Source organism: Antechinus flavipes, chromosome 3, assembly GCF_016432865.1.
Source record: "Antechinus flavipes isolate AdamAnt ecotype Samford, QLD, Australia chromosome 3, AdamAnt_v2, whole genome shotgun sequence".
Taxonomy (NCBI): Eukaryota; Metazoa; Chordata; class Mammalia; order Dasyuromorphia; family Dasyuridae; genus Antechinus; species Antechinus flavipes.
The window spans coordinates 38,622,126-38,634,323 of record NC_067400.1 but is presented as its reverse complement, the minus strand read 5'-3'; the positions used below and the strand labels follow the sequence as shown (position 1 = coordinate 38,634,323).

The 12,198-nt window shown below is 41.0% G+C and overlaps 1 protein-coding gene across 5 annotated transcripts in view; it reads right to left on the bottom strand.

Moving 5' to 3' along the window:
* FXR1 (FMR1 autosomal homolog 1) overlaps positions 1-11,676 on the bottom strand; it is a 60,142-nt gene extending 48,466 nt beyond the window's left edge. For all 5 annotated transcript variants that reach the window (XM_051983227.1, XM_051983228.1, XM_051983229.1 and 2 more), the window contains exon 1: positions 11,528-11,676. In XM_051983227.1, coding sequence (XP_051839187.1) covers positions 11,528-11,578 — 51 coding nt within the window. In that variant the 5' untranslated portion in view covers positions 11,579-11,676. The remainder of the gene's footprint in view (positions 1-11,527) is intronic.
* Between the last annotated feature and the right edge of the window lie 522 nt (positions 11,677-12,198).

Below are 12,198 nucleotides of genomic sequence, written 5' to 3'. Positions count from 1 at the left end.
AAGAACTTCAACAATAGGAAGAGTAAACACAAAATGATCACTTTTTGCAGTTAACTTAGAGAATCTTAGAAATAGCACATACACAACCCTCCCCCTCCCCCTTACACCTGGGCTCCCAAAGAAATGCATAGGAACCATATGAACAAAATTATAAAACATTCTTTAAAGACAAACTAAAATACATAGATAGGCTGAACTAATATTTTCTTTGAAAATAACACCATCTAAATTGCTTTTACTCAGTGCAATAATCAAACTACAACAATTACTTCATAAAACTAAAGAAAAAATATAATTCATCTGGAGGACCAAAAAGGACAATATCAAAGGAATTAATATTGCTAAGAAAGCAATCATCAAAACTTTGTATTGGTTAAGAAATAGGTCAGTAGAACAGATTAGGTACACTAACCAGAAGTAAACAATCACAGTATCCTGGTGTCTGATAGACCCAAAAATCATAGCTATTCTGGCAAGAACTCACTTGAAACTAGGCATACCCTTTCACCCAGTGATAGTTCAAAGATCAAAGAGAAAGAGGAGTCATGCAGAAAAATATTTGCAGGAGTTCTTGTGGAAAATTGAAGGAACTATGGGAAAACCCATTAATTGGAGATGTGGAGATGTGGCCCCCCCCAAAAAAAAATTAGAAAATGTGAATGAGATCAAATATTATTGTGTTGTAAGAAATGATTCATCGAATAGATTCAGAAAAACCTTAAAACTTATATGAAGAGAAGCCAAGTGAAGTTAGCTGTATCAAGAAAACAATTTACACAGCAACAGCAATATCATAAAAGTAACTCAATAGGAAGACCTACCACAGTTACAGGTCTCATTGTGAACCATGCCACCCTGATGAACTCAAGGCAATCTAAAAGCTCCCCCACCCTTTCTGGAGGTAGAAAGAGAATGACTAATGTGAGAATTTGTTATGCTTTATTCCATATTTATAATGGCCTTTTTTTTCCTGTATCAATGGGGTTATGAGGGAGAAAATTCGTAACCGAAAATAAAATTGAAGCAATAGTCTCATATTATTAATACATGCAATTGCTACTATTAATATGGAAGTATTGATTAAATAAAATTGATCATACATTTAGGTATATGAAATACTGTATATAATTCTATAAATTAAAATATGCAAATATTATTAATTATTAATAGTTGCATACGTTTCCAATTCCAGAATCAATAGTGGCCTTAATTTAAATATTACAAGATTCTTTGTCCATATAGTAATAAGCATTATATTTCATACAATTTACATGGAAATATATACCTGTGGCTATGCCACCTTCAAAGAGGGCAAATGATATAAAACAGCTGTGGAAATCATGGTTGAAAGCAACACATTTCATGTAGGAAATTTGTAAATCAACTACCATTTAATTACTTATTCCATTTAGGATTAGGCAAAGCAGTTATTCACAACTTTCAGGTAGATACTTACTAAAGCATTAGGAATTCAAAAAAGTCTAAAAAGAATCCCTACCCTCACAGAGTCCACAGTCTAGTAAGAGAGACAAGTGAACTGTGTGAACAAACAGGGTAAATTGGAGGTAATCTCCAAGGGAAAGTACTAGTAATTAAGGGCTAACGAGAAAGGGCTTCAAAAGCAAGCAAAATTTAGCTGAAGTTTCAAGGAAGCTGTCAAAGTTATTCCAGGCATGAAAGACAGCAGGGAGTTGGGTGGTATATGGGGGAGGGAGGGGAACGGACAAAAACAAATTCCTGAATAGGTTTCATGAGACCAAGGTATATAAGAAGATTGGAAAAATAGAAGGGAACCAGGTTTTAAAGGACTTTAAAAGCCAAACAGAGGATTATATATTTGATCCTGGAAATGATTGAGCCATTGGGAGTTTAACAGGAGGAGGAAAGTGGTGTGTGTGTGTGTGTGTGTGTGAGAGAGAGAGAGAGAGAGAGAGATGATCAAACCTGCAATTTTAGGGCAATCACTGTGGCAAACTGAGCAGACAATGAATTGTAGTGGGGAAAGATGAGACAGGAAGACCAATTAGGAAGCTATTAAATTGATCAGGATTGAGATAAGGACTGCATCAGACTGTTGAATGTTTACAAAACTGGTAAATGTTTTGAAGCTACAAACAAAACTTGGCACAGATAAGAGTTTAACAGCTAGGTTACCAAGTGATTGAGAGGAGGGTTGGGGAGGAGGGGCGGGGGGAGTGGGAGATTATGAGTTTGGTCTTGGAACATGTTGAATTTTAAATGTCCAAAGGTCTATTCAGAAAATCTGGAAAATCTTACACAACCTAGATTTTTATATAGACCAACATCTCACACCATATACTAAGACATTCTCCAAAAGGAGCAAATGGTTTAGGACAATAAAAGCAGCATCCTAAAGAAATTAAGAGAAAGTAAGTTATTTGTTATATCTATGGATAGGAAAATAATTTATAAGCCAACAAGAGAATTCTAAGAAGACAAAATGCCCAATTTCCATCACAAAAATAAAATGATTTTCTATCTATTACATAGATATCTATAAGTATATCTAGCTATCTGGAACAGATTCTCTCTACACAAGCACACACACAAGATACCAATAGAGCATATATCTATCTGGAACTGAGTCAGATTGAAAAGAATAGGAATCATTTCCCCCAATTGGGATTATCCAAAAATATGAACAAAGAAATTTCACACAAAGAATTCCAAGTTATCAAAAGCCATATGAAAACCATGCTCTGAATCATTAACAGAGAAAATCAAATTAAAAATAACCCAATGATCTACTATGACAAAAAATTGTGTTAGAAGAACTGTGGAAAACCGGGTATATGATGGTACTATAGGAAGAGCTGCCAGAGGGTCTGGTAAAATTATGCAATACACATCTTCTGACTCAGGTATGTATCCTAAAGAGATCAGAGAGAGGAAAAGAAAACATCCAGAATCAGTTTCAGAAAAACCTGATAAAAGTTGGATGAACTGATACAGAGTAAGTGAACAGAAACCAGGAATTTGTAAAATTTTTTCAATTTGTAAAATAACAGTATCACTAAGACAAATTATCAAAGTTTTAGAAACTAAAAGCAGTAATCAGACTCAGAAAACTACTACATATTGTCATGCAACTACAGCTGGACATGGAAATATCTACATGAGGTTAAGCATCATTTAACTTTTTCTTGGGGGAAAAAGGGGAGGAGAAGGTGTAGTCTCAGGAAGGAAAACCTTCACCTCTAGTGAGAGGAGAGATCAGAGAGGAAAGGAATCTGAATATTTAGAAATGAGGAAAAGTAAAGAGAGAGAGGCAAGGTTCTCAGCTGATAGTCAAGGGGGAACCATGGAAGGTTTGAGGAGGGATTAAAAAAAAAAAAAACAACTCAGAAAAAGTGCTATGTGATAATGAATGGATAATGAGATAAAAAAGTGTTACCTTGCTGCAAGTAGGGCCTATTTGCAATTACTTAACAAATCTGTTAGCATTTAGTAGCAGAGCAGAAAAGTAAGTGGATTATTAGGGGTAATCCAAAACTGAGGACTTGACAAAAATTGCTATCCATTATGAAGACAGTTTTTTCAGATGGAAATGAAATTTTAAAAAAAAAGAAGAAGAAAAAAATGCTCTAAATCTACTGATCAGAGAAATGCAAAATAAGACAACTCCGAGGTACCACCATGCACCTCTCAGATTGGCTAAGATAATAGAAAAATAATGAACCCAGAAGGAAAACTGGGACACTAATATGTTGGTGGAGTTGTGAACTGATCCAATCATTCTGGAGAACAATTTGGAACTATACCCAAAGGACTATCAAACTGTGCATACTCTTTGATCCAGCAGATTCTCTACTGGGTCTGTATCCCAAAGAGATCATAAAAAAAGGAAAAGGACCCACATGTGCAAAAATGTTTGTATCCGCCCTTTTTGGAGTGGCAAGGAACTGGAAAATGAGTGGATGCCTGTCATCTGGAGAATGGCTGATTAAGTTATGTTATGTGAAGAATGTAATGGGATATTATTGTTCTATAGGAAACGGATCAGCAGAATGATTTCAAAAAGGCTTGGAGAGAGTTACATGAACTGATGCTTAGTGAAGTAAGCAGAACCAAAGAACTTGTGCACAGCAACCTTATAATGATCAACTATGACAGATGTATCTCTTTTCAACTGTGAAATGATTCAGGCCAGTTCCAATGTGATGGAGAGAGCCATCTGCATCCAAAGAGAGGATTGTGGAACAGACAATTTTCAGAGGATGAAATTGAAACTATTACCACTCATATGAAAGAGTGTTCCAAATCATTATTGATCAGAGAAATGCAAATTAAGACAACTCTGAGATACCACTACACACCTGTCAGATTGGCTAAGATGACAGGAAAAAAGAATGATCAATGTTGGAGGGGATGCGGGAAAACTGGGACACTATTGCATTGTTGGTGGAGTTGCGAACGAATACAGCCATTCTGGAGAGCAATCTGGAATTATGCCCAAAATTTATCAAACTGTGCATACCCTTTGATCCAGCAGTGTTTCTATTGGGCTTATACCCCAAAGAGATACTAAAAAAGGGAAAGGGACCTGTATGTGCCAAAATGTTTGTAGCAGCCCTGTTTGTAGTGGCTAGAAACTGGAAAATGAATGGATGCCCATCAATTGGAGAATGGCTGGGTAAATTGTGGTATATGAATGTTATGGAATATTATTGTTCTGTAAGAAATGACCAGCAGGATGAATACAGAGAGGACTGGCGAGACTTACATGAACTGATGCTAAGTGAGATGAGCAGAACCAGGAGATCATTATACACTTCGACAACGATATTGTATGAGGACATATTTTGATGGAAGTGGATTTCTTTGACAAAGAGACCTGAGTTTCAATTGATAAATGACGAACAAAAGCAGCTACACCCAAAGAAAGAACACTGGGAAACGAATGTGAACTATCTGCATTTTTGTTTTTCTTCCCGGGTTATTTATACCTTCTGAATCCAATTCTCCCTATGCAACAAGAGAACTGTTCGGTTCTGCAAACATATATTGTACCTAGGATATACTGCAACATATCCAACATATAAAGGATTGCTTGCCATCTAGGGGAGGGGGTGGAGGGAGGGAGGGAAAAAAAAATCGGAACAGAAACGAGTGTCAATATAAAGTAATTATTAAATAAAAATTAAAAAAAAAAAACAAAGAGAGGATTGTGGGGAGTGAATGTGGATTACTTGATGTCTAAGGGAGGGAGAACAATTTGGAACACGAGGTTTTGCAAGGGAGGAGGTTGAAAACTAACCTTGCATGTTTTGGAAATAAAAAGCTATTTTTTAAAAATTGCTGTCCATTTCCTGACTGAATAGTGATAGACTCAAGCATTCAGAGCAAGACATATTTTCAAGATATAGGAAACTTACGAATTTGTTTTGTGTGACTGTACATTTGTTAAGGGACTTTTCTTTAATTTCACTTGGGAAAATTGTTTAATTTTACAAGCATCTAATTGGAGACGTCCAATTCACAGTTGGAGATTCTATATTAGAGAGTGAGCTACAGGTTTTATAAAGAGATTTGAATCTCAGCAGCCTATATAATTGAATCCTTAGAAACTAATGAGATAAGGAAGTTAAATAATATAGAAGAGGGATAAGGACATACCCTTGGGAAACCAACCAATTAATAGGAATGACCTGAATAAGATCCAGTAAAGGTGACTAAAGGAGTCAAGAGTGGTAAGAGAATCAAGGTATCTGCTTTCTTAAAAAATCTAGCAAAGAAAATAACCAGGAAAAGATGTCAAAGAACTTATCAAAAGAATGTCACAGCTTGTAGAGAAGACAAAGACACTGGTACTGAAGAAATGATTAATAACTTTGAAGAGTTTTTTCAGTTGAATGATTCAAAAAAGCCAGACTGCAGAGTTAAGAAAAGGAATAGGAAGCTAATTGTAGATAGCCTTTAAGAAACTTAGCCACAAAAAGTGATAGCTAGCAGGGATGGAGGGATGAAGAGAGTTTTATGAGAACTGAGACTTAAGTAGAGTTGAAAAAATAATGGTTGGAAAAATAACGCTGTAGTGAGTGGAATAATCAGTGGATTAGGGAGATGTAAAAAGGATTGCCTAAATACAGAGAGGGCCCCAGCTGAGGTTACATAAGATAAATTTGTAGTAAACCCAGTCAGCCTCTCCTAATCTACTAAATTTTACCATGCTGACTAGCTACAACTGGAGAGTAAAATTTCTTGGAGAAAGGGACTGTCTACAGGCAGGTGCAGCAATTTACCCCTTCTATTTAGGTCCACCTGTTCACAAGTCCAGGAAGCTCTGGCAACACAAGAGGTACATTCTCTCCTTCCTTCAGTCTTATCTCTACACCCAAACTGATCAGATTCCTTGGACAATCATTTTGGATGAGATAAATACCAATTCTTGCTGGTGAGATGGAGGTCTTACATTTATCCTCCCTGCCTGACTAGCCTTGATGTTCATCAGACAGATCCTTGGAACCATTATCTAATCTGGAAATGTAACCACAAGGACCCCATAGGCTTTGCCACCTTGCCTCCCAGCAGACGAAATTTTCTTTTTGTTTCTCCCAATTAGACCCCTAAGTCCTGGAGAGCAGGGACTAACTGGTGTTTTCCTTTTTGTTGTCACCAGCCCTTAGCATATCTTGAAACAATTGATTCTTAATAATTTATCCCTTCATCCATACACAGTTGGTACTCAGTAAAATGGCCATTATTCTGGCCCTTTACAAGATAACTATTAATATTTCTATTAACACAGTGAATAAAAAGGACAAAATTCTTTATCTGAAATTCAATTACCAGAGATAGAAACAACATTAAAAGCCTAGAGATACATTTTAAGACATCAACTGTAAAGCCATGGCACCAAAATATTATTAAATATTAAACACAAAATGCACTGGAGGAAAATTATGTATTTTAGAAGTGGTCAGTTTGTTGTTTTGCTTGACCATACTTATTTGTGACAAGGGTGGATTTAATGGGGACAAGGAGATATCATTAAGTGATAATGACTTGGGAGGGGAAAAAAACCCCAACATCAATATATCCTCTGTAATGAAGAAAATGTAACAAAGATATGCAGTAAAACTAGCCATACAGCAAGCGTTCAGAGGCCTTAATCTACTCCTAAAATGTGGTCAGCAATCCTTAAACTGAATTGCTTTATCAGATCAAACAGAGAACATCTACAAGTTGTCAACCAAATAGCATGATACAAAGTAGTGGATCAGACTGAAAAGATGAAGGGGCAAGCCTATCCTTCTGTTACCTATTTATAATTATGGTATTGTATTACAATATTTGTAAGGTGAAAGAGGATTGGCTATTATGTATAAAACTCTACCCTTTCTTATTATTAAGATAGGAAAATGCTGACCCTCCTCAACCCAAGGAATGAAATGGGACAATGGGAATGCCAAATTCTTTACAGATTTGTCCAGATCAAATCAAATTCCTGTCAACTGATATTACTTAGAACAGTTAAAATCAATGCTTTAACTTTTTTTAAAAAAATGATTGTTTAAAAAAAAGGCAATTCCTATAAATTAATTTTTCATTCCCAGAACTCATTTATCATCACTGTACCTATGTCAGCTTGACCTTAGATAAAGCAGTATCTATCTTTAAAGTGTATGGTATTTGTTAATACCTTCTAAAGGAAGGATTTGTTACTTTTTTTTTTTTTTTTGCCCACGCGGGGAGGGGGGAGGGAAGGGCATGGATCACCTTTGGCAATTTGCTGAATGAAGACTATAGACCTTGTCAAAAAATTTTTTTTAATTAAGAAAAATTGCACAGAAATACAAAGGGAACCAATTAATTAGGATGAAATAGTTACCAATTTAAAAAAACCTTTTAATACAAATTGGCGATCCTTTCTAAAGTCCCATTCTAGAGTGATTACAAGATGGAGAGGAAAACAACATATAAAATGACCAGACTTTTTCTACTTCTTCAATTGGTTTCACAGTAAAAAAGAGTAATCTTAAAACTTGCCAACTATAAGCCCAACAACTACATTTGCAAATTGCATTAAAGTGCAGAAAAGACTTTAAATAACTGTTTGATCTACATAATAATCTTAAGTATATAAAGAGGTACTGCTTATTCCCACTTTACAAATAGAAAACTGAGGCTCAAAAAAGCCATAGCTATTAAGTATCTGGAAGAAAGATAAATTTTAGTAGGTAAGCTTCAATTGAAGACTTAGAAAAATGCAACATTTACCCACCAAATTAAATCACAACTTACGAATTTTTACTTAAAAAGATCTTTGAGTCTCTGAGTATACAAAAATCTTGACCATTGATTTCAATTTTTGTACTATTAACAGAACTCTCAGAATAATGTCTTAATGCAATATTAAAAAATGGAAATATTCATCATTTAAGGTGACTACCTATAAGGCACTGAATTGATGTGCAACATTAATGATTGGGAAGCTCTTCTGTGTTAGGCACATGAACAAAGATTGATGGGAATTTAGTAATAACTCCTAAATCTACTGTCTGAAAGGTATTTAATTAAAAAATTAGTACTTAAAAGTCTTTTTAGGGTCAGGAGCTACTCATTTAAGTTCCCTGGGGGCTCAATTTGTACAACTGTACTACCTACCTTATGGTGAGGAATAAAAATATTAGGAATAATAAAAATCAGTATTTTAATCTTTGATTTCTTAGAATTTAATAGTACATTTAAGTGAGACACTTTATAGTGGGAAAAGCATCGGACAGAAGACTTGGTTAAATGCTGCCTCTCTTGCATAAGTCACTTAGGGATTTCAGCATTTCAAAAATACTTTTAAAATTGCCTATTTCTTCGAGAGTTACAAAGTGTTTTGTCGGAATGTAATGCAAAAATGTGTAAATAGCATGATTAGGGAACCTAAGTTTAGTAAGTTTTGCTAAGCTTCAAGGCTTAGCAAAGGTACACAGTGTCTTTCTCAATTAGGCCTAATTTTTGATGTCAAATATACTGACGGTGAATACAAACAAATTTTAAAAAACAATCTTTACTACAGCTATCTAGGCTATCATAACGAACTGCAGAATCTCAACTTTTAACTTTAAATTTTCTGAATAGCGAATAAAGCTATAATTTAATATTTTTAAAACTAATTTTGCCAAGCAATCATGCATTCTAGATTTCTGATCTCAATTATAATTTAACTGAAATCCCGAATCTTTATATATGTATAGATATACATATATATACCTGTACACATTTTATTTTTTTAATGGAGGTAATTAACAAGGAGGGCTTCAAATTTCATGCTACCAACCTGGCATTATTTTCCTTAGAAAGGACACCATGGAAACTTTTCCCTACATAAGCACAAGCATAGTATGACCTAATTTTCAACTTCTCCCTAAGCAAAGTGTATCCTTTGAAAATAGTTAAATGGTAAAACCCTTAAAGCTAATAAAAGGATACCTTGAGAATTTTTTTTTTAATTTATCAGGATTAAGAGTTCTAAGGTTATTTCCTGGAGCTTCTCCAGATGTTAACAACAGTTAAGTAATAATCAGGTCTATATTATCTCCCTCACTTCTTAGTTTAATAAAAACCCTCTCTCCTTACAATTCAGTCAGGTAAGTAGAGCAATTACCATTTCCATTTAACAGACAAGTAAAAAGAAATAAATTAGTTAAGACCAAGATGAGATTACAGAAGAGCTGGAATTGGGATATCCCAATTGCCAGTATTCCATCTACCACAATTAGTGTTCAATATGCTCAAATCACTTTTGTCCTAATGCATTCCACAATGTTTTAAAGTTACATCTGAAAAATAAGTTTGAGACTGTGGACAAAGAGTTTTCATCTCTATTTTCTACTTCTCATGCTTCATGATTGGTTAAAAGACCAATTTTGTGAAAACATGAAAAAAAAGTTTCATCTCTCCTATATCTTACATAGGCTCCTGAAAATATTCCCTACTTGCAAATTAAGAGCCCTAAAAACAACTTATAAAAACTACCTTGGAAAAGTCATTGTAAACAGCAATTTGGCCCAAATGTTAACACATTTTTCTTTCCACCGGCCATGACAAATTAATGAAATACACTTAAATGAAATGTGGCCCCCTTCTCCATTGCCCACGTGGTGGTCTCCAGATGCAGTTAAATGTCTGTGAAAAATCATCTTCCCCATCGTCTCCTATAGCCAGAGGGTACTTCCTAGATCCACTGGGGCCACATCGAACTTTCAGGGTTAAATACTTAATTACAGGCGGTACTTCATGCAAACAGAAAAGGGATTCTAATCCCCCCCCCCCCTCCCCGGGGCTGACCCCAAGAGCCGTGACGCTACAATTCCCAGTGACTCGAGCCCCCAAGGTCCACACAAGCTCCACGCCCACAGGCGATTCCTCCAGGGGAGGCAGCCAGGCCGGAGCCCGGCGAGCCCCGGACCAGAACAAAGCTTCCTAAAGCACAAAGGCCACATGGAAAGGCAGGGTCGGGAGTTTCGGGGTTCCACCCTCGGGGCCCGCCGAGAAACTCCGAGGATCCCAGGCAGACCCGTGCCCTAACAAGGTTGGGGGAGGGCACGCCACCCGGACCCCCTTCTCGGGCCGAGCCCGCCCCACGGACACCCAAGGCCTCCACAAAAATAGCCCAGACTCGGAAACATCTGAGACCAGGCTTAGGCCGGATGACGGACAGCGACAGCTGGGGGGAGGGGAAAGCCTGGAGAGAGGGGGGGGGGGACCTCGTATCGATCTTGTAGCATCCTTGCCAGAGTGGGGGTGGGGCGATAGCACAAAACAAAGTGGGGGGGGATGGGGAGCGGGGGAGATGGGAGGCACAGCGGGAGTTTTCGGGGAGATTCATGCACTTCTAGGCCTGACCACGTTCCCCGGCCTGCCCGGACCTCCTCGCCTTTCTTCTCGTCCCCACCCCGCCCCCCATTAAACACCCCCCCATAGGATCCGAGGTGCTCCAGGCGACACAACGCCCGAAATAAGGGCGGTCTCTCCACACACACCCCCTCCCCCGCCCTGGGGATTCCGGAGATTTCCAAGCACCGGCAGGCGCCCCCGGGGCGGGTCCCGGCCCCACGCTCCCACTTCCCGGAGAGGTAGAGCGAGGCCCCGCGTGGGGCCCGAGAGGCCGGCCCAAGGTCACCGGGCCGCGGGCGCCGCCGCCGGGGCCTCCCCGCCCCCTCGGCAGGCCTATGAACGCACAATCCCTGGGTATCCCGGGCCCGCCCCACCCCGGCCTGGCGCAGCGCGGCGCGGCGCCCGGAGGCTCCTGGCTGGCCCCGGGCGGCTTCAGAGCCTAACGGAGCCGCGGCCCGAGACCGTTAAACCGCGGCCGCCGGCGGCGCCAGGAGGCAGGGCCCGGGCCGGGCCGCCCGCCTGCCCGCCCGCGCCCCGGCCTGGGCCGCCCCCCCCCTCCCCGGGCCACCCCTTCCGAGCCGGTCCCGGCCCCAGGCCCGGCCTCGCGTCCACCTCCGTCGCCGCCCCCCTCTCCGCCCAGTCCCGGCCTCGGCCCCAGCCCCGACCCAGCTACCTTGTAGAAAGCCCCGTTAGAGCCGCGAACCTCCACCGTCAGCTCCGCCATGTTGGAACCGCAAGGGCCGCCGGGAAGGGGTTCTAGAAACTTTCCAACCAGAGGGGAGGAGGGGGGAGGGGCGTGGAGGAGGTGGGGTGAGGGGCGGGGGGGGAAAACAGGGCGGGGACTGGGGATCCCCCGCCCCGCACCCCGGGGTCTCGCCGCGCCGCTGCGCCGCCGCGCCGCCGCCCCCCCGGACGCTCCCGCCCGCCCGCCGCCCAGCCGGATCCCTCCGCCCGCCGGGCCTCAGCACGCCGCGGCCGCAGCGTGACCCGCCGGCTGCCTCCGCCCTCCCGCTGCAGCCTGCGAGCCTGCGAGCCAGCCAGCCGGGAAGCGCCGCGGGGCCTGGGGGCGGGGCCAGCCCGGAGCGGTGGGGGAGGGGAGAGGGGAGGGGCGCCCCGCCCCCCCTGCCGCCGCCGCCACCGTCGCGGCCGCCGCCTCCGCTGCCTCGCCGCTCTCCCCTCCGGCGACTCTGCCCCGCCCGGGTCATTCATTGGCCAACTTCCCCACCCCCACTTGGCCGAGAACCTGACCCCCTCCCCCGGGGTTCGAATCGTCCGCTCCCTTCCCCCAATCCTTTGTGCCCGGGACTTGGAGGGGCTTCCATCGCTGGGGGATTGGGAGGCAGG